Source organism: Sceloporus occidentalis, unplaced genomic scaffold (assembly GCF_023333645.1).
Source record: "Sceloporus occidentalis isolate IW3139 unplaced genomic scaffold, rSceOcc1.0.p SCAF_136, whole genome shotgun sequence".
Classification (NCBI taxonomy): Eukaryota; Metazoa; Chordata; class Lepidosauria; order Squamata; family Phrynosomatidae; genus Sceloporus; species Sceloporus occidentalis.
Window position 1 is genome coordinate 437,770 of NW_028317116.1, and position 23,402 is coordinate 461,171.

Genomic DNA, 23,402 nt, shown 5'->3' on the forward strand with positions numbered 1-23,402 from the left:
ATGCAGCTGACCCCGCTCGTACTGCTCTGCGGCGCTGCGCTGCTCCTGCTTCCGGCGGTGCGGGGCTGCGGGCCGGGCAGGGTGGTTGGCAGGCGGCGCAGACCGGCCAAGCTCAGCCCGCTCTCCTACAAGCAGTTCAGCCCCAATGTGCCCGAGAAGACCCTGGGAGCCAGCGGCAGGTACGAGGGCAAGATCGCCAAGAACTCGGAGAGGTACAAGGAGCTCACCCCCAACTACAACCCGGACATCATCTTCAAGGACGAGGAGAACACCGGGGCCGACCGACTCATGACACAGGTGAGAGGGGCACCGGGGCAGGGAGACTGGGCGAGGGGGTACAGGTGAGAGGGGCACCGGGGCAGGGAGACTGGGCGAGGGGGTACAGGTGAGAGGGGCACCGGGGCAGGGAGACTGGGCGAGGGGGTACAGGTGAGAGGGGCATCGGGCAGGGAGACTGGGCGAGGGGGTACAGGTGAGATCATGGTAGGGTGAAATTTCCATTAGAGACAGCTCACGACCCCGTACTTGGGCAATTATGTCACATCCACGATGAGGGGTTAGAACCGCAGGGGGCTCCTGACAGGTGGGGCACACCGCTCATTTTACCCTGTCTAGGGGCAATACAAAGCTTAAAGGTGTAAGAAGATCATTAGATACCCCCTTGAAATGCCCACTTTGTATAGAAGGGGGCAGTGGGGGGGGGTCTCATCCTAGAAGATAGTCAGTTCTTGGTACTGAGAGGGTTAAAACGTGTGCAATGTCACCTAAACATGAAGGCTTAATGGTTTAAAGTGGTCTTTTCTACATCCATGCACAAACTAAGCTACAGCTCCTATGAATCCCAGCCAGCCAGGTGATGGGAAGTCTGTTTGCTGAGGTTTCTTTCAGCAGGTGTGTAAATATTATCATGTGACCATTTAGGACCTCAAGAAATGTATCTTATTTTCTCCCAATAAACCCCCTTTATCTGCAGACCTGGAGCCGCCATTACTATCAGTCATGTGATATTTTGTCTGCTCAAACACCACACTGAGCTGATGCTTTATGGCAATGCTAATGAAGTCTGTTCCTCCATAGACTTTCATTAGACAGAGACTCCAAAATGGTGATTAAGACTGAGCCATTCTATTGTTTCCCCACAGGCAGTATGATAAGGAGTTGGGTTGTTTGTCTAGTAGACTGGACTCAGAGAACTCATACAAATGGCTTATATGCAGCTGCCTGAACATATTATATTATGGGATGAAAAATACAACTCGGGTAACCCCCCCCCCCCCCCCACAGCAGAATATTTAAGAAAACTTTTTTTACTCGAATACTAGGAATCAAACATTTGGTAGCCATTCTCAGGCGATTCTAATTTTAAGCGTAGTCCACAAAGATTGTTAGCTCCGCAGAGGGGAGAGTCCGGGGAGGAAGAAGCGTTATTTTCTGATTCAGGAAGCTGCTTCCAAGTTAAAGAACTTAAAGCAGAGCAGTGAAGAGTGAGGACTGGAAAGTTAAGGCTGAGCAGATCCGACACGATCGCCGGCTCACCCCGGGGGCAGGAGATGATGCCAAGGGAAGGGACATATAGGATGCTGGCTTCATGGGGTACGAACTGGGGGTACTTAAATCTCTGATGCCCTCATCCTTCTCTCATGCCCCTTTCTCCTCCCCTGATGCCCCTCTTTTCTAGGAGGTCAGAATGTTTGCTGGGTATGAGGGGATCGCAGGGTTCTACTGCCCTAAAAGCCCCGATAATGTGTATAGAAACAGCAGGAAACGGCTTTATAAATTAAACGAGGTAAATAAAAATAAAACCCCATTCTTCTTCTTCTAAATACCCCCCTCAGTTACACAAATACCCCACAATACAGCACATAGTCTCCATAAAACCCCACCTTAAGCCCCGCCTCTAAGATTTTATAAGCAGTTATTGAGACCAATGTGCTTTGATCTATACATCCTCTCCCCTATACAGTAACAGCACCTATAAAACCACGAATGAAATATAGGCGACTGAGCCTAACCGGGTCACTGTAACGGAAGCAGCTGGCAGTCGATTGGAAATGGACTCGGGGGATCTGATTGATACATAGCAGTGATGAAGCTAATTGTTAAATGTGGGGGAAACAATGGTTTCCATGGTGATTGAGCCAGAATGGCTCCTTATAAATAAAGCCCGGCGCTTTTTAATAAATACATTTGTATTTATTTGTTATTTTTGTTTACGTGCTGTGTGATATACATAGAGATTTATAGAGTAATATAAAATAATGCAGCGCTGGTTTATAATATATATATATAGCGTGGCGAAGACACTGTAGTTGCAGGTCCAGCATTAACCATTAACACACCGGCCGCCTCTATGCCGTAGCCGTGCCGTCCTAGGTCCTAGTTCCCTGTGCTTGTTGATGATTATGGGGCATCGAGCAAGAAAGGTAATCACAATATAATAAGTGGGAGAAAAGAGAGGCAGAGGGACCCTGGATTGTAAGCTTCTGAGCCGAGGCCTCTTTGTCTAATGTATCGGTTTGTCTTAGTCTGTCGGTTGTAGTTTGTCGGACCCTTTGAATGTAGGGACTATGAGAAGCGCTGCAGGAATTGTTGGCGCTATATAAATATAATAAAGAGGCGAGTGTCTCTGCGTCGGAGCTGCGGGATCGTGGGGTCATACTATGAGTCGAGTACTTGAGAAGTTCCCAAATGGCCAAGAATCCCGCGGCACTCCTGCTCTGTCCGGACACGATTCCCCGTTTGATTTTGCTCTGAAGTTGACGTCGGGAGGAACTGAATGAGAAGCAGCTTTTAAAACTTGGAGGGGACCCAGTGAGTTCAGCTGGGTGAACGGGGAGGATTTTAGTTCAAGTGAATTCTGCTCTATAACTCCCATCACCCTCAGGCTGCATGCAGAAGTTTTTTTAAACACCCTTAAACCTTTCAGGTTTTTCACATATCTAGAACCATAGAACCAATTGATAATATTAATGTCTAATATGCTAATCGCCTACTAAACATCTTCAGCCAACGAGGCACCAAACCGTCACTGGAGATCACAAGGCGGCCGCCGGCACTTTAAGGCCAATGGCCAAGGTGTCAAAAGTCACCAAAGCACCACTTTTTCTTGTACTAAGCCTGCCAGATGACTTAAGTGTTTAGGATTTTCTGGATAAACTGCTTTATATCCTTGTGGCCCCTACAGCCAGGTACAGGTAGAGAATTTGCATAAATCATTTTATTGCAGTGTTGGTAGATCAGCGACGAGCTCTCCGGAATGTCGCTTCCTTCGACACGATGTTGGAATTTTCTCATAAAATGATTTTAAGAAGGGAGAGAAGAATCTCGGAAAGGTCAGATTCAATACATTTGTTGGCTTCCGCTTTACACCTGTGTTAGCCAAAGGCCAGGTGGGTGAAGTAAGGGCTTTCCGAGGAGACCTTGGGAGAAACTCAAGCTTAGATGCTGAGGCTGACTCTAAAGGGAGCAGAAGTCAACTCTGGGAGCCATAGTCCCACCTAAGACCAAGACCAAGATCCACAGAGACCACGCTTGACTTTAGGCTTAGAAATCAATACAGACCAGAGCTCGTTCTCCTGCTTCCGGAGGTCGTTCCTCCAATTCACGTTCATAAACAATACGGGCTCCGGTGAACGGGGCGCCGGGTCTTAAGGGCTCCCCAAGACTTTTTGGTGCAGTTTGATGCTGGTGCTGAGCGCTGGTAACATCTTCTGTAATTATTTATTGCAGAGCGTATGCAGGTCCCAACATTCTGTGTCCCGCGCCTGATACTATCCTCCTTATTCATGAACTTAAATCAGACTCTGAACGTGCATCGCAATAAATTCACTGCAATATACGTTTGGGGTCACATTTTGTCCAATAAATGAATCAGAATGGAACATGAAATGGATGAGAAATCCAGCACAGATGGGGTTAATGTTGTAAATGACTATTGTAGCTGGAAACGGCTGATTTTCAATGGCGTACAGAGACCCCTTTATCACTCCCATCACTCCTGTGTTCCAATGGCCCTTTATCACTCCCATCACTCCTGTGTTCCAATGGCCCTTTATCACTCCCATCACTCCTGTGTCCCAATGGCCCTTTATCACTCCCATCACTCCTGTGTTCCAATGGCCCTTTATCACTCCCATCACTCCTGTGTTCCAATAGCCCTTTATCACTCCCATCACTCCTGTGTTCCAATAGCCCTTTATCACTCCCATCACTCCTGTGTTCCAATAGCCCTTTATCACTCCCATCACTCCTGTGTTCCAATGGCCCTTTATCACTCCCATCACTCCTGTGTTCCAACGGCCCTTTATCACTCCCATCACTCCTGTGTTCCAATGGCCCTTTATCACTCCCATCACTCCTGTGTTCCAACGGCCCTTTATCACTCCCATCACTCCTGTGTTCCAATGGCCCTTTATCACTCCCATCACTCCTGTGTTCCAACGGCCCTTTATCACTCCCATCACTCCTGTGTTCCAATAGCACATTGTGTTCTCTGATGCAAGTTTAAGTTTTAAAGGCTAATTGATGGTTAGAAACCCTTTTTGTAATTATGTTACAGCCAGAAATGTCCTTGTTTTCCATGAAAACAGCGGAGTGACCCCAAACTTTTGAACTGTTGTGTATATCATGATGTACAATGTGTTTGGGATATCGGTGATAATAATAATTGAACTCCATCACAGCGCTGATACATCCGGAATCTGTTCTTGAATACAGATATTAGAATTAGAAGCCGATGATAAATAATTGAAGTTATGCTTTTTTGCGAATACATTTTTCTTGAGCGTTTTGTTGCCGTTCAGACTGTGGGGAGCGGCTGTTCCCTGCGTGTCACTCTGTAGCGAGGTGTGTATGTTTTGGAGGGGGCTCAGATGCTTTTATACGGAGAGAAGTATGTGAAATATGCATCGGACGCTTGGTAATATCCAAAGGAACCGTCCAGCAGATTTTTCATCATTAACTCTTACGTAGCTGGACGCACTGTGCTGTTCCCCGGTATGGTACTCAAATGGTTAAAGTACAAGACCCCCCGTATTGCATTAGTTCTCAGCAGCATACCCCATCGTCCGCTGTGGCCGATATTACATCCACACCCAAGCAGCGGTGGCCGCCTTTTTTACAAAAATAAGCTATTTAAATTAATTGGGATGAAATATATGGAAGTTAGTTTGCAATTCAAGGTCATCCGTAATACATACAAAGCAAACAGAACACGGCTGATTCACGCCGCGGCCGTCAGTGCTGTAGAGGAAGCCTCGGGTTGCCGGGGGTCATTCAGAAACAACAAGGAATGTTTAAAATGTTGTATATATAATAAACGTACAGAGGAGGCAGGAGGCCTGACGGGCAGTGTGGTACAGACGCGTCCACACCACCCAGCAGAGGAGCTTTTGTGCGCCTGTTGGGGTATATTAAAAAAGAAAACCATTAGCAGAAGCACTACATGATATAATCCAAGGGTAGCCAATAGGTATTTGTGTTCTGAAAGCCAAAGATTTCTGAGGATTGTGGGGATTATAGTCCAGCAAAGCAAAAGATCAACGGATTGGAAGAACAGGCAGACTAGACAGACGGAATGATTCATATCTGCGATCAAATTCTAATTCTAACTCTAATGCTATGTATACAGTAATATACCCCCCCAGTGCTATATACAGTAATAACCCCCAGCGCTGTGTAATAACTCCAAGTGCTGTATACAGTAATTTTGGTCGGTGACAAAAACCTGGTTTTTGTCTCATTTTGTCCCAATAAACTCCCTTTATCTGCAGACCTGGAGCCGCCGTCCCTGGCAGTCATGTGATATTTTGGGTGACTCTTCCGGCTCAAACACCACACTGAGCTGATGCTTTATGGCAATGCTAATGAAGTCTGTTTCTCAATAGACTTTCATTAATCAGGGAGTCCAGCTGGGTGGTGAAGACTGAGCCATTCTATTGTCTCCCACAGGCAGTATGATAAGGAGTCGGGGTGTTTAGTAGATTGGGGATCAGATAACAGAGCAAGAATCATACAAACGGCAGCTGCCTGAAAACATTATATTATGGGGCAAAAACTACAACTGGGTTTAGAACTAAATCAGCGAGATATTGTTGGAAAATTACTATTAAGGAGCGTCACATGTAATTTTTTTAATATTGTGTGAATTAGAACTCTCCGTCGCTTTCATTTGCTGCTATTTGGAAAATTCCCCAAATTCTCACTAATGTCCCACTTTTATTAGCAGCAATCTTCCTGCAGAATTTCTGCGCCCGGTCCCCCGACTCACACGTACGTCCATATTTATAGAAACACGAAGTTACATAAAGTACGTATTTCAAGTGCTTTATGCTTCTAACTCAAGTACCTAGAAAATCCAGCGTTATTTGGCATAAATCAAAGAATAAATTAAATAAAAACTTGGTACTTTGTGCCAGTCTGTCTCTTTTTCCAACAAGCAGCCTGATTATGCCAGATACCAGCTCGCAGGCATAACAACATATAACAATAATTATATAACATTATACAATGATAATAATAATAAATATAATAATAATATTAAATATAATAATATAATATTATACAATGATAATAATAATAAATATAATATTAAAAATAATAATATAAAATTATACAATAATAATAATAAATATCATATTAATAAATATAATATAATATTATACAATGATAATAATAATAAATATAATAATAATAATAATAATAATAATAGATACAATGTGACAGTAAATGTATCCAGCACAGCATGCAGGTGAATGGATTCTGATGCTTAGACGTGTTCTGTGTTCTAAAAACAATCAATCACATAAAAAAGACTATTTTCTATATAATAATGTTTCTTAAAGTGGGTGTTGTGTCTAAAAGGTAAATATGGTGCAAATATTAAAGTGATCTGATCACCATAGCAACCCATTAAATAGTCTGATCAGCAGGAACATCCTAGCGCTTTGGTGATAAGACCAGTTTCCAAACAATGCACCAATGCCCAATCTTTTTGGGGGGCTTTAATGGAGATTGCTACATAAAGGACAAAAATATTAGTTTGAATCCTGCAAAACATTCCATTTTTTTATGCCCCGAAAGATATATTTTCTATTTTTTTTGTTTTGTTGAAATACCGGAAAAAAAAAGCAAATCCTCAGTGAAAAGTTGTCAATAAACTTATATTGTTGTGCGCCTGGTTCCGGGTCATCGGGAACGAAACCACCCGGATTGACTTTTAATGCATGACTTCATAGAACATGCGGCTGCCTCCTGCACACGGACGGGCAAATTCCAGCATCTCTGTTGTGCTGGATTGCAGCTACTTAATACTGGCAGAGGGTGATGAGAGTCATACTCCTAGCTCCATTTGGCTTGCTTGAGGAATCATCTATTGGTGGAAGACATAAAGGGACTGTGACTATAGATGATAGATACATAGATAGATAGATATTCTATATATATATATATATATATATATATATATATATATAGATGCCTGTGTGTCGATATCTATTGTATGTTTCACAGATGGCCCCTAAGTCATTAAAAATAGAGCGATCCTCATAGCGTGTTATTTAATCTGATTATTTTAATTATGTTACATTTATATATATAGCGCCAGCAGATTCCATAGCGCTGTTTTTATAGAAGACAATGAACTTAATTAACAAAACAATTTAAGATGACTCACGTTAACTGGGACAGAAGGAGAAGAGGGACCTGCTCTTAGGAGCTTACAATCTACTGGAAGAACAGATGAAAAGCCCATGTTACATTTGTTGCTACATTGTAACATTCAACGCTTTATGATGTTTTGATTTGTTTAACACAAGCGCTGCTTGGCTACGTAATCTTATTTTATAGCTCATCTTCCCGTCGCAGGTAAAGGTTAAAGTTCAGCAGGTAGCAGCTGCCCAGGAAAATCCCATATTACCCACTACACAGGGGAAGCAGACGGCTGTCAACGGTTACTGGTGCGAAAGTTTATCCCAAATGAGGAGAGGAGATATGTCAGAAGAAGAGGCCGTAATCTAAAACTAAAGGGTCAGAGGCTTAGGTGTAATGTAACGAAAGTTTATTTTATGGAGAGGGTGGTAGATCAGTGGAACAGCTTCCCAGCAGAAGAGGTAGATTTTAATAAAGTAAGGGAATTTAAACATGCATAGGATAGACATACGGCTCCTGTATCAAAGACGAGACCAACGACTGATTAAGGTTTGAGTCTTTAGAGCAGATAAAGCGGGACAACTAGACTGGGGGCCGAATGGGGCCGATCTGCTGGCAAACACTATGTTTCTATAATGGATATGCTACATGCTCACATGAGCTCCAGTAATATAATCCTTTCCACCACATTACTTTTGAGAGCTTGTATAATAATAATGTATAGCTGGCCCTTTGGGTTTTTCCCTGAAAAACAGAACATTTTCAAACCTGTGTTTTGGAACAAGAAACGTAGCGTGGCAAATATCTTATTTACATGAAATTAATCATTAACTAAGAAAAAAAAAGCTCACATTTAGAAGCCCGGAAAGACATTTAGAAATCATAAATTTTGAACAATAAAACCGCGCGAGAACCGCGTTTACCGCCTCGGCTGTACGTTGCTGCGCGGGATTCACGCATTATTCCCGTGTTTATATCAATGTTTATAAATAAATAATACAAATATTTTCCTGATTAAACAAAACATTCCGTGGTCCTTCTTCCTTCTAAAACAGTCAGCGACTATCGCGAGTTCCTATTGGCTGGCGGGTGATTTCCTTATTAGGAAATTATAACGTTACAAACCTTAGAGTTAGTACAGAAGATTCCATAAACATCATAATAATTACATCATAATAAGTGTGATATTGGGCCATGAGCTCATCGTGCACCCAGGGTCACCCGGGGCACAGGAAACGCAGGTGGATGGGGGCAGATACCTAGGTGTATCACTTATTTTCGTGTTTTTTTAAGATATTGAATCTACCGGCAGATCGTCCCCATTCGGCCCCCGTGTAGTCGTCCATTTCCACTGCTGTAAAGACTCAAACCTTAATCAGTCGTTGGTCTCATCTTCGATTCAGGAGCCATACGCCTATCCCACGCATGTTTAAATCCCCTCACTGTATTACCCTCTACCACCTCTGCTGGGAGACTCTTCCATGTGTCTATCAGTAAAGTAAACCTGCCTTACATTAAAACTATTTCTCTGACCCTCTAATTTTATCTGAGAAATCTCCCTGTCTGCCATGCGCAGCTTCATTATGAATATTTGGGAACCGGTTGTGCGCCAAAAAGGCCAGAGCTTCACTGCAGAACCTCTTGGCTGAGAGAGCTGTCAATCACTGCAGCAACTGAGTTCTTGGCTCAGTCTTTGATCCTAATATCTGGGGAGAGGGAGGCTTATGGCAAACGGGATGCTTTAGCATTCAACAGCAAAGACGATCAGCCCATGATGATGGGAGTTGGCATCCTCAGCAAGGTTATGTGGCTAAAGCACCCGCGGAGTCTTCCTTACTGGAGTTTTTCTCGGCAGAAACTCCTCAGCGAGCGAGTTGGACTTTTGAACTTAAATGAGGCATGAACCATGGCGAGGGTTGCGTGGCTCTGGGGTTACTAGGTGGGTCTTTACCTTTAAATATTGAACAAACATCAGGGTTGCATTCCACTCGCCTCAATCACCACTGGGGTGAGAAGGAGGTAGGAGTCATTGCGTTAACCCCTTCTGTGCCAAAGGGTCACTAAAGCCTGAAAACGCGCCTGGTTTCCAGGTGGCGGACCACGTTTCCCGACGATTTAATTAGCAGGACAAGATTGCACAACCTCCTTACAAAGGAAATGATTTATAAAGGAAGGGAAAGGAATGGAACAGGTTAATCGGAGTATTTCAAACACCTGAAAGCAAACATTAAAAAAACACCTTATTTTTAAATGCAAATATTATTTGTTTGGTTCAGGGGAAAAGTCTTAAAAAGACCGTCTCATGAAAACGCCTATTTTTTGGCCAAACTGGATCGAACAAAAAAATATAGACCCTAAACTCAAAATGAAGACAAAGAGGAAATATTGGTGGTGGATTCACTACAACTCCCAAAATCCTCAGGATTTTTTTTTTTGGTTTGCTTTGATGTTGCTTTTTTTTTTACTGCCTTTATTATTTTGGGGTTTTTTCCCAATAAAATATAGAATGAGTTACGGGGAAGCAAACTTTTCCATTGGTTGGTCAATAAAATCTGGTGGCCGTTTCATCAGCGGCCAAAGCTGCGAATTCCAAAGAAGGATTCCGATGCTTAGAAATGCTAATCAATAATTATTTAATGACTTCATGCATTCCGGAAAGAAACATTCAGACCTCCGAGTGAAGCCGCGTACACAAAAAGTATGATTTCTGCCCAGGACTCATTGCTTCTAAAACCTTGAAGCTCCTCTTGTCTGCGGGGGGGGGGGGGGCGGTGTGATCTGGATGCCCCCTCGACGGGTACGACCGGGCTTCCCTGAACTCCACATCTCCTAAGAGGTTCTTTTCCCAGAGCCGAAAGAGACGGCGTTCTGTCCAAAAAAACCCCAAAATATACTTTTTGGAGTGTGCAAGACGGAGACCCCAAGACGCACCCGTAGAGAATGCCATAAATAATGGATAGAATGTAGAAGGAGCCATAGAAGGTTGACCCAACTGAGCAGAGAACCTGAAAGCATTTAATTTATAGACAGCTCCGTCCTCGGGGTCTTACTACGTATTGTCCGGGTTGCCACCACTTAGTACCCAAGTCCCTGCCGGAGCGGAGTGCCGGAGTTTGCCTAGGATGCCCGGCCGGCCCTGCCCTTCCCATGTCATTTAATATGATAAACAACTAGTAATTGTAGCAAAAGGGCTCTCCGTGCTTGAGATACATTGACGGGACGCCGACTGGGTTTGCGGTAGCGCTCCGTGATGTTTCCGTTATAAGCGTCAGCTTCAATATCAGAATTTGGTCGGCCGGACGGGTGTAAAACGCTTTGCGAAACGGTTTGGCACCAGAAGTGTTAAATCTGGGGATCCGGCGGGACGCTCCTTCCTCGCACCATTTAGTTGTGGTGTGGCGGGCGAGCCGCTCTCTCGATATCTACGTTCTTATCGTATCCCACAATGCCGTTCTCCCGACAGCTGTGTTTGCCCAGCACTGCTGTACTTCGGCGAGTTCTAGATAAGACTGTGTGCAAAGGTAACGTCCAGTGCCTTCTCCTTCACGTTTCCGCTCGATGTTCTAGATCCTTCCTCCGCTTCTTTAAGTTTTCTGTTTCTTCTCTGGTTTTTATCTCTGCTGATTGCTGCGGAGTCCTCGGTGACTTCTTTTGAACTAAAAATAAAAAAATAAAAACATTGTATCGCCGGGTAATAAAGCCTTATATTGTATGTAACATTTTATTAAAAGAGCTAACAGATTCTATAAATTTATTAAAGTAGGGGGAAAGTTACAAAAAAGTGAGGCATTGAAAAGAAGAATGATGTTTTTTTTTTCCACCCCGTTTAATTTATAAAGCCGTTCCCTGCTGTTTCTATACACATTATTGGGGCTTTTAGGGCTGCAGAACCCTGCGATCCCCTCATACCCAGCAAACATTCTGACCTCCTAGAAAAGAGGGGCATCGGGGGAGGAAAGAGAGGAATCAGGGGAGAGGAAAGGGGGACACATGGGAGGAAAGAAGGGGAGGTATGAGGGGGCATCAGGGTGGGGAAAAAGGGAACTGAGGAGGAAAAAGGGTAATCAGGGTAGTGAAGAGTAAAGTATTTTATGAGAAAGTCCCTTGGCTAAATCATGCTGGTATAAAGTTCCATACCAACTGCATCTCAAAAGTTACTTTCGTAGCAGGGTCCTGTTTTTTGATTTTATTTTTTTTGGTTATTTTATTGTATTTGCTACAGACTACGCTGCCCTCGTTTTCTTGTTAAAATTAGCGAGTAAAATGGGATGTCTATGTACTGGTGAATGGTTAAAAAGGAATTTATTGTTACCGGGCCTTAAAGGGTGAAGGATGAGAGGGAATTGTTTCTTGCCTGTTTTTCTCATCGCCAAATGTTGTTAAACAAGGGCCACATAGAAAGTATCCTGTGCTGGATACTAATTTCAGGATTGTTGCAGGACCAACAAGGAGTTAATGAAAAACTAAACTACAGAGCCACCACCTGTCTCTAACAATACCCCACTTAGGGGTTATTAAATGACCCCTTGGGGTGCCAGGCTTTTACCACATTAAATAAACATATCACAGTTCAGCGCTATCCAAAAATCCCTTTTTTTAAAAAATACCGATGAATCTCAAACAATTGTGAAAATGAAACTAGAATTAATTTTGACTCTAAATTGATCCCCCATTTCTGGCAATTTTGTATTTCATAGAAGCCTCCTTCGCCGTGATGAAAATATAGGAATTTGGAGTCTTTGTTGGGTTTTTAAAGATAAAGATTTTTTTGTGTGTTTTGTGGATCGGAACATATTTTTAACCTTCTCTCAACCCAACCCCCCCCCCCCCCCCCGCAGCGTTGCAAGGACCGGCTGAACTCGTTGGCCATCTCTGTCATGAACCAGTGGCCGGGTGTCAAGCTGCGAGTCACGGAAGGATGGGACGAAGACGGCCATCACTCCGAGGAGTCTTTGCACTATGAAGGCCGTGCTGTGGACATCACCACCTCCGACCGCGATCGCAATAAATACGGCATGCTGGCAAGGCTGGCGGTGGAAGCCGGCTTCGACTGGGTCTTCTATGAATCCAAAGCCCATATCCACTGCTCTGTGAAGTCAGGTAAGAGCAGTATATTGACTATGCCAATATCCCATGACCCTATGATAGACCTCTTCTTTGCTCTAACAGTTGCCATCTTGCTCTATGACCTAAACATAGAGGGCAAAGTGAAATTTGTCTTCTTCTTCTTCTGTACAAATCTGAGACCTGAAGGAACCCACAAAGCCTAGCAGAACACTCAGCCGTAGAGCTTTTGGGGTGTACGCCATGCATGGCCATCAGGTTCTAAATGTCGGAGACGATAATCGGGTTCTCCTTTCCCGATTGGCAGTTCCTAGCTGGTGGAGCGGGGCTCCTCCATGATATCGTGTTACCCGACCCGCGGAGGTCGGCGTCCGCGTTCCTAGATTATATCTTCTGAAAGTTACGTTTTAAAATGACACTTACACCATAATGTTAAGATCTATTTAAAAGACCACGTCGATAGCAGATAACATATAATAATATATATCATTAAAAAATAAAGAGACTTTCGCTTTGAAGGATCATTTATAGGGGTTTGCGTTGATATTTACACCAATTTCCAATCATTTTGTAAAATATATTAAATGTATCTCTTTAAAAGAAAGTAACATTTTCAAAAGTTATTTACGGCGCCGGGCTCGGGTATAAATTAACTTTAAAAAAATATTTTTACTGGGGATTCCTCGTATACATCAGACCTTAATTTGCCGCTGTTTAATGAGCCTGTGTTCTAAGACAATTTTTTATTTAAAAAAAATAAATCATTATTTGGGCTATTTCTTGAGTGTATATAATGCAAAATGAAGTTGTGTGTTTTTTGTTTGTTTGCTTTTTTTTTTTTACATCTGGTATATATGATTTTTTTATGTTTTTTTGCACTTGAACCATCTCCTTATGTACATCGCTGTTAAAGAATGCTCAGCAGAATAACTGGCAAAATCTATACTTTATAAAAATGCAAAGCTTTTAAATTCACCAATAAAATGAAGGGAAATTGTGAACGTTCTGAAAGATCCCTTACAACGGGAAGCCAACTCCCATAAAGCTCACCTAGAATCTGAAACAGAAAGGAGACTGCCTGTCTCTGGCTGAGCACCCTGGGAGTTTGCTGGAATAATGCAGAATTGCTATGGAGAAATGGTTATTAAGCAAAATTGGGCTGCATTACACATTTTTGGGGTATTTGATCTGATTTATAATTTTATTTTCTGCTCCTCTTTGGGTCTGTATGCGTAAATTTAGTGCGGTTATGGTGTTAGTTACTTGACTGTGTGAAGGATAATGGGGCCCTATTTGAAGCTCTGTTTAGGGCCCTGAGAAGTCTAAGGCGATCTTGGGTGGATGTTGATATGATTGAGTCGGACCTATTGCTGATATGATTGAGTCGGACCTATTGCTGATATGATTGAGTCGGACCTATTGCTGATATGATTGAGTCGGACCTACGCATTCTGCTTGTGCTATACATTCTACATTTCTCGCGTTGATGTAGAACTCATGATTGCGTTCCTCTGCCGGGCTGAACACGCGGTAAAGCATGATTTTCATGCTTTTAATACTATGGCTTGTTGAATGGACAAGACAAGACAACCTTGTGGTCCTCACACCCCACTGGGGCCTCACATGGACATCACCGTAGAGTAATGGACCCAAGAGCTGACACACCAGTGTGTTGGGGGACTATGGGAGCAGCACAAAAGTTGTGCTGACAAATTTAGTGGGATTCGTCCCACGGCCATCTAGGGTTGTCCTTTTAGTCCTCCTCTTAGGATGATCCTCACAGGGGTGCTCGGCTGAAGATCGACCCCTTTTTCTTGGTAAGTATGTCTCGTTTTAGAGTTTCACATTATTCTTAGTTAGGCTCGCTGACTGGGAGTGGCTCACGGATTTCTGTCTTTTCTTTCGCCAGACTCCTTCCTCAGCGGGGTTCAGGCGGCCACAACCCAGAACCACGCGTGGAAAGCACCGGTCCACAAGAACCGGCTTGAGAAAGCTGAAGACCCATACTTGGACTGGAGGACCCAGGGGGTGGCAGACACGCAGGGAGAGCGTGGCTTAGACAACTGGAACAACTACATGAGGTGAGTGACGTGAAAGTAACTGCCTGTGTGTTGTATCAAGACTCTACACCAGGGCCATAGTATTTGGCACGCGGGGCAGTTACTATATTTGGCATACCGCCCATCAGTCCATCACCCCCCCCAATAACTTACATATGCACTGGCACAGATTTTTATACACACTCACATTTGCATAGACACACCCATACCAACACACACGCACACGCTCATTAACTCCCTCATGCTAATAGGCACTTACACACATACTCCCTCTCACACACACTTAGAAATTCATGCTCATACACTTACACATACACATTCATGCTCACACACACAAACACACACACACATTCATGCTCATACACACATCCATTTTCACACATACACATGCATGCTCATACACATACACTTACCCATACACATATATGATTACACATTTACCCATACACATCCATGCTGGCACACACTTACAAATATTTAAATATATAAAAATGGGTCCATAGTTTATTTTCCATTTGTATTATATATGCATATTCAGCAATATACCTTACTTCATGACATCATCAGTGACCTGATCCAAGGCAGAAATTAATTTAAGCACCTTGATGCTCTTATAAATAATCGGATTTGATCTAAATACTATTCCGTATTGCCCTCTGTAGTTTGCCATTTGCATTCACCACGAAGTCACAACAGATCCATGATCACAAAGTAGACTTTCATTCTAGAGAGTTCCAAAAATGCCTTGAAACATTATTAACAAATCTTTTAGCCTTCATTTTTTGAGGTACTCCCTGTTTTTATGCAAAGTTACAAAATATGTTTTTATAATTGATGATTTAAAAAGCTGTCAGATGTACAGGAAGGGGGGAAAGTTGGAAATTAATGCTGTTTTTGTTGTTGATTGATTAAATATAGATTTAAAAATTGTGAAACCTAAAAAATTGACTTTTGAAATAAAAAAACCAGAATGATAAATAATTATGAAATACAAATACATTCAGAATTAAAGCAACAGAAGCAAACAGTGTGTTCTGAATGATCGCAGATTATCCAATATTTGATAAGTGAAGTTGCTGATTGTTTTTTATTGGCCCAGGTAGCCTTTGTAAGGGGGAGGGGGTGTTTAATATATGAGAGTTTTATGTTGGTTTGCAACTTTTTGCCACATGCAGTTTTCAACCAATTATCTAAAAAAAAGACACTTATTCAAGAACAAACTCTTTAGATGAAGTAGTTTCACTAAAAACATCACATTTGGGATCTTTATCTGGATGCAAAGGGAAAAATAAGAATTGGCGAGAACAGTGTGTGAGTTTAGGGTTTTTTTTATCTGTATTCACACTTCACTGAAATGAAAATTATCTAAATTTGATACAAAATTACAAATCAGTGGATGCAAATTAAAGTTGGATACATTTTATTTTTCATTATTTTTGTCTTTCTGGTAACATTGTTTTTCATAAAATGTGTCCATAACCAATTAGAAATATTTTGGCAAATACAAAAAAAAACTCTTAACCCCTTAATGACAAAGCCCAGACATGTACGGGCTCAAAATACATTGTTTTCAATGGGTTTAAGGACCACCCATTGTCCTTAAGGGGTTAAATACCAGTAAGATATAAAACAATGTGTTTTATCAGGTTATCACAGCCTGAATCACAGTCAATAATTGTATTATTAATATCTATTAAAGGAACCAAATGGGAAGTGGAGCAGCTATGTTCCTGAACACAACAAATTTCAATCAGGGGTGCTAAGGGCCATTCGGATGTATTGAAAAATGTCAAATTCGGTTAATATGACCTCATCAATGATGTGTTTGTCTGCTACTTGTTTCAGGGGACCTGGCACAGAAGAGCTGGGGTCCACAGCCTGGAAAACGAAAATTAAGAAGAAGAAAAAGGAAGAGAGACAGAAGAATAAGAAAGAATTGAAAGTGAAAGACGGAGAGGAGAAGAAAATGAAGAAAAAGAAAAAAAAGGGCAAAGGGGGTGGTATGAATGACAAGATTATGGGAAAAGAGGAGAGGAGGCAGAGGAAGGCGATGGAAAAACAATTGAATTGAGAACCAGTAGACTGGCTCAGGTTGTAAGGCTTGAAGGCCATGAGAAGGTAGAAAGTACGGGAGGCTGGACCTTCCATGAACAGGGCAGTGGGTTCTGGATCCGACAACGGCAGCAGATGGTATGGCATAGTATTAGGTAATAACTGAATAAGAAGGGAGAGCATGGAAATTCTGAGACGGTGAAACATTGGAGTGGGTGAAGGATAAAGATATAAGGAACCAAGTAGGAAGGAATACAACGTTGCGATGTTACTTTGGTCCTTTATTGAGAATCGGCATAACGTTAAGGATTGAAGGCTACTAAGAAATACGTTTGGGAAAGTGGAAAATAAACCATAATGAGATTTTTTTTAAAAAATCAGAAAATGTAACTAAAAATCACACGTTTAAGACAAGTAATTTTGCTCCATGGAATATCACTCAAAATTGGAAAAGAAAAATGTGAAATTTTGAAGCTAACTGGTGCAGCACTCCTCTCCGGTACTCAATGGGTTAAGAGGGGAAAAAAAAGTTAAAAACAATGTGATTTTGGAAAGCATTCACATGTCTTTAGTAAGCATTAAAGTCACTGTGAAGTCCGTTTATTAAATTATTGTATTCAGACGGAGACAGTCAACTAGAAGCTCTCAGGCTGTTGGTGAATGAATGAGGATATAGTTTTACAACAGCAGTAAAGCGTTCAGTTGACTGTCTGGGTATCGGTGTGTCAGCGATCTGCTGAAACAGGACTAGGCAATGTTGGGGGGGGCCGTCATCTGTTTTGGACTACAATTCCCATCATTCTTGTACAGCTCAGATTAAGCTGAGGCTCATGGGAGCTGTAGTCCAACCCGATTTGGAGACAGACCAGACACGCTGCTGAGCGCCAACATCCTGACCGCCGCTATCCCAGAGACCAAAAAGAGACAGAAAACGCTATTTTTCAAAGATTGTAACAAACAGATGAGCTAATATATTATTGTATGCCAGTGTATATTTGTTGTTTTTGTTATTTTAAGTATGCAACAGATGTTTGGTTATTTGGTACTATTGCATCGTAAATTGTATATTTTGCTTCTGTAAAATTGTATAATGTATTTAAAATAAACAGATTCAACGGAACCTTTGGCACGTGTGCTGTTTTCTATAGTCTAGTCCCCATTTTGTTTGCTTGTTTTTATTTCTTGTTAGTAATGCTTATCGGAGTCCGTTGTTTAACATGCTCATCCCTTCATGCATTATTTTGCCATCGGCGGTACACAATCAGATTTCTTTCCTCTTTTTACTCCTCCCTCTGCCGATCTCTACTGGAAACAGGAAGTGTACTTAAGTACACTTCCTGTACATGCACAGTTTCTCTTTCAAATCAACAGACATTGAGTTGCAGCTCATCATCTTTGTTTAAAATACCCGCCCTTCTTCACCAGACTTTTCTATGCACATCCCCTCTTTACCAAGGGTCCCGAATATTTAGAACAATACCCAAAACACTGTTTTCTCCGGGGCCCCCATGTTAAAGAGATACGGCTCCTCCAACCCCATGGACCCCTGCAGCAAGCCCCATCATTTTTCAAGGTGGAGATGTGGGTGGAATACAGCAGTGTGGGACTGTGGGGGTCCCAGAGCCCCTCCAGAGGCTTGGCCCCATACAGTCGTACCGGCTGTACCCTCCTGATGGGGGCGTTACAGTCGGTTCCCTAACTTAACGCAACATTTACAAAAATATGTGTAAAAGGTCCCCACCTTCCTAGAATATATGGCATTTAAAATGCAGGGTATGAATTTATTTTATGTAGTTTTTTTTTATATAAAATGTTTGATCACAACCATCTCCGTCGGGTGACAACTCCCTGGTGTTAGAACAATTCTCACGGATACTTTGTAACTTGTGCAAAGACTTCCGAGGATCTGCTCCAGCTTCTCCATAACTCACGCTATCATTTCCACCGGAGGAACAGGGGTTAACGATGTCAGAGAGCTAAGTGTTTGGCATATCCGCATTCTTCACAGAATCTGTGGATTTAACCCCATTTTTGCATATCTAGATGTTTCAGCCGTTAATGGTTAATGATTATTCCTGGCGCTGCTTTTCTTGTGCTGGAGCGAGCTGGTCCCAACAGGCGCTATCCTGCCCCGCGCCCCCGCTGAGATCTTAGACGGCAGCTCCGGGTCAAGAAGGCACTTGGTGGCATTGCCCAATTTAAACGTCATTACCGAGTACAGCAGCCGAGCAGTTTTGAAGGTTCTGTCCCATCTACTCTTTCTTTTCTCGAATGTCTAACTAAAATGAAGAAACCTTCCCAGAATTAGTTGTTTTTTGTTTGTTTTTTTTGACACGGGTACACTAAATCATCACGTGACACAAAAGCAGGCACTGGTAGGTTGTTGCCATTGCAACTAAAAAAAAAAATATGAAGGTTCTTTGTTGTTTTTATGTCAGATCTACTAAGGTTTCTTTGGTTAACAGGTACTAGAGGGTGCCGTTAATGTTTTTGGTTTTTTTTAACAGAGCATTAGAAAGTTACTTTACTGAGAAGGTGGTGGATGAGTGGAACAGCCTCCCAGCAGAAGTGGTAGAGTCTAACAGAGTAAGGGAATTTCATTTAGAGATAGAGGACTGATTAAGGTTTGAGTCTTTACAGCGGGAAGAACGGGCAGACTAGACGGGCCGGACGGGCCGGAAAATTCTGATAGAAATCCTGTTTTGGTGATTCTGTAGCGTCCCATTTTTCTCGATCGGACTTTTATGAGTAACCTCCTTGTAGAGGTTGAAATGTAAACGGGTAAATGATGTAAATGTGTATAAGCGTGCCTCTCGTCAGGCCGCGAGTGGGGAGAATGCACAGGAAGGTACAATCATTACCGCAACGCTAATTGGGCATTGCCCTGCCTCTGATCACATTGCACAAGGTAGGCAGAGGGGGAGAGGCAGGGGACGGGGAGGTTAGGCAGGGACAGACACTCAAAGAGAGGAAAGAGTGGAGAGGCGGAGGACAAGGTAGCGAAAGAGACGAGGTGAGAGTGGAGGGGAGGGAAGCGGTGAGATGCCAAATTGCTCCCCTCTGCGGTCACAGGCGGCATCTCGAACCCACATCCCCAACCACAGAGAACACACAGCCCAGCAAAACAAGACGCGTATTAAAAATAATCGCCGTTAGAACCTCGGAAAAGTTCAAAACGACCCGATCACCTATATTTAAACCAAAAGCAAACAGGGGGTTTGAGGCCGAGAGGTGTGTGTCGGGGGGGGGCGGGGAGGGGGGCCGCTCCTGAAATAATACCCCTGCTTTCAGAACTCCAGAAACGGAGAGCTCGTAATAAGGAGAAGGTAAAGGTGGTACAGCTCAGGGGAGAGCGCACGGCCGAAATATCTTTTCCTTGGAAAACTTTACATTTTAACAAAATTATGAAGTGGCTAGAATGGGACTTATTTTAATTAAATACTTTTAGCATTATTAAATGTATTAATTAAACCTAAATAAAGTTGTTTTTTTGTTAATCCGTATAAGCTAATGAGAGCTGAGCTAGGCAGCAGCCTGTGGCAGAGACAGCATTATCTAATCAACTTCCTGTCCCCGCCCCTTACAAAGGCTGTCTGAACCAATCAGCAGCAATCAGTTATTTAACAAAACAGATTCAGCATTTCATTTTTGCCCCTTTACCCACAGATCTCTGCTTCCCCCCCCTTAAATACCCCCTTTATTTTTAAACCTAACGCCGTCAAAACAATTACCCCAATAAAAATGTTTAGTTTTTTTTTCAATGATCAATTGAGCATGTGCAGCCTGTAAAGCAAAGCAGGGAGACAACAGGAACTTGATTACAGTATAACTTCCTGTTTGAGCTGACAGCAGGATTCCGACACAATCTGATGACGGGAAACAAAAATTAACTTCTGTTTGATAGAAAATCAAAAGAATTTTTTTTTTAAAAAGACAATAAATAAAAATCATAATAACGCTTGTGAAAGGTGGGCTTCGGGGCTGGATCTAGTTGGGGTCTCCTTTAAACGACTCCTCTACCTGCTGGGTTGCTGCCACCGCTCTCGCTGGCTCGTCTCCCGGCGCCACAAGCAGCCTCTGCCCAGCACAATATTTGTTAAATGATTTTTGTTTGCGTTGCTGATTTTTCGCTTGTGGATTTTGGGATGAGGGTAGAGTCGGTTCCCGGGACGGATTAATTTGTAAGCGCAGTAAGCCACCCGGGGGGCCGTTTCACTCCGCACACTCACCCTTCCCTTCCTTAAATAGCTCCTGGCTTTATGCGGATTTCTTTTTTTTTTTTATTATTATTATTTCTTTTTTAGAGACTTGTGGCGAATCGCTTATATCGTGACGGAGAAATAAAAACGCAGTTATTACGGCGATTTCACCGAGAAGTCGCGTTATAAATAAAAATATCCACCTGGGGATAAAACCATTTATTGGCGTTAAGCTATTTTAACAAATTTGCTACATTTTGATCTTATGTGTTAAGCTTTAGTTTGAAACCCAGAGCGCTCGTGACCAATCGGTTGCCATGATGCGGACTGTGCGGATCAAAGGTTTACAAAGCTCATTCCCTATTGGCCCATTGGGCTCGACGATTATTGTGCACGTGCAAACTGTCCCGACGCCAGTTTAATTGGGGAAGTTTACGTGCCCAGTGCAAAGCCTGCTGCCTGCCATGTTTCATGTGAGTGAGGCTGCTTTCTGGGGTCCCAGCGTCTTCAGAATGCAACTCTCATGACCCTCAGCCTGGCAATCGCAGTCCACAGCACTAGGAGTGCAACAGAGTGCCTCTCCACCCACGATAACTTGAAAATGAAATATCTTGGTGCTCAGAGGCACCATGGCGTGTTGGCTGAGTGTGATGGGAGTTGTAGTACACAGGAGACAAGATTACGGGGGTAACAGACTCCTCTGTGTGCGTCTGTGTGAGAAGCTTTCATCCTTGGACGGCCGCTCCACCAACCTTTCAGCCGACGTCTCTGCCAAGCAGAACCTGTTATAATTACAGGGTTTATTTATACCGGCGACCTCTTCCTCCCCATGAGCTGAAGGTGCTTATTGTGCCAATCTGTCCCCGCCGGGCTCCTGCGACTCTGCGTACGGAGTCCCCTCCTGCCGCTGAAAACCTCTTTTATTTCACTATTAACCATCGAGCTCCAAGTGAATCGGATTTTAGGATTTACCTTCCACACGTTGTGTCCGGCTGGGTGATTAAGACTGAGTCATTCTATTGTTCCCCACAGGCAGTATGATAAGGCGTCGGGGTGTTAGTTAGTAGATCGGGGCTCAGATAACAGAGCGAGAACTCATACAAAATCTAAGAAGATTATATTATCCAACAATTACTTTGTTTTATATTTTTTTGGGGAAAAAAAATCTTTTCATTCTGATATTAATAATAACAAGAATTGCTTCTATTTAGCTGTTCAGATGCTAGTGGTTTATATACTTCCTTCCATCACCCCCTCATGCCTCATTATGTTTATTGTACAGCGCTACGCAGTATGATGGTGCCATAGGAAACTATAAATAATAATAATAATCCCTCTGCTTGACCTCAGCAGAGCCGTGGCCCCCAGGGGTCCTCCGGGGAACCCATACGCTGCTGTTTTTTGTAATTAGCACCAATGCATTTATTAGACAGACGCATTAGACCGCCTGTGTCCGCGAGAAGAGATACTGAAAACCCAGAATGTTTAGGGGACCTTGAGGACCTGACCTGAGGATGTCCTCCAGACAGCAGAGCTTTGATGCGGTATTTATATTAGAGAGTGGCAGAAAAATACACATTACCTCTCAATGACTGCTACCCTGTAAAACGTATGTATGTAAAACACACTCAATAATAATTTTTTGTGGCTTCTCTACTATTTTATTTCCAGAGCATTCTGCTGCTGCGAAAACCGGTGGCTGCTTTCCCGGAAGTGCCATGGCCACCCTGGAGTCCGGCGAGAAGGTGCCCGTTAAAGACCTGCGCCGGGGATCGAAGGTTCTAGCTATGGATAGCGACGGCCGCGCCGCCTTCAGTGACTTTGTGACCTTTTTGGACAAGAATTCCCAAGTGGAGAGTTTATTCCAGGTGATCGAGACTGTGGACCCACCACGGAGACTCTCCCTGACGCCTACTCATCTTATCTTTGTGGCGGACAATTTCACCGTCCCGGCTCGCCAATTCCAAGCAGTATTTGCTGGCAGCGTGAGACCTGGACAATATATATTAGTGTCGGGAGTGTTGGGTCTCTTGCCGGCAAAAGTAAGCTCGGTAAGGACACAAGTAGACACTGGAGTGTTTGCTCCTCTCACTCAACAGGGGACAATTGTGGTGGATGAAGTGGTGGTTTCATGTTTTGCCCTGGTACAAAAACAGAGGCTAGCACAAATGGTATTTTGGCCCCTCCGAGTATTTTACGGTCTGCAAGGAATTTGGAAAAGCGAGTCGTTCCAGCAGGCCGGCGTTCACTGGTATAGCCAGGCTCTCTACCGCCTGGGAAGGTTCATACTTCGCGAAGAGGAATTCCACCCTCAAGGAATTCTCCAGATGGAAAGCTGAGTCCAAAAGACTGTGGAGACCAAAACGAGACAGAGACGGTC

At 43.1% G+C, this 23,402-nt stretch overlaps 1 protein-coding gene across 1 annotated transcript; it reads left to right on the top strand.

Annotated features, from left to right (window-relative positions):
* LOC149281260 (indian hedgehog protein-like) lies at positions 1-23,361 on the top strand. Its single transcript, XM_089499458.1, has 3 exons — positions 1-297; positions 12,486-12,747; positions 22,694-23,361. The coding sequence occupies exons 1-3, from the start codon at positions 1-3 to the stop codon at positions 23,359-23,361; spliced, it is 1,227 nt and encodes a 408-aa protein (XP_089355584.1).
* The last annotated feature ends 41 nt before the right edge of the window (positions 23,362-23,402 follow it).

Bases quoted from the DNA above. Each gene is read 5' to 3' on its own strand.
- LOC149281260 (XM_089499458.1), top strand. From the start codon at position 1: ATGCAGCTGACCCCGCTCGTACTGCTCTGCGGCGCTGCGCTGCTCCTG. The intron at 298-12,485 runs GTGAGAGGGGCA...CCCCCCCCGCAG, and splicing joins CCGACCGACTCATGACACAG to CGTTGCAAGGACCGGCTGAA. The intron at 12,748-22,693 runs GTAAGAGCAGTA...TTTTATTTCCAG, and splicing joins CCACTGCTCTGTGAAGTCAG to AGCATTCTGCTGCTGCGAAA.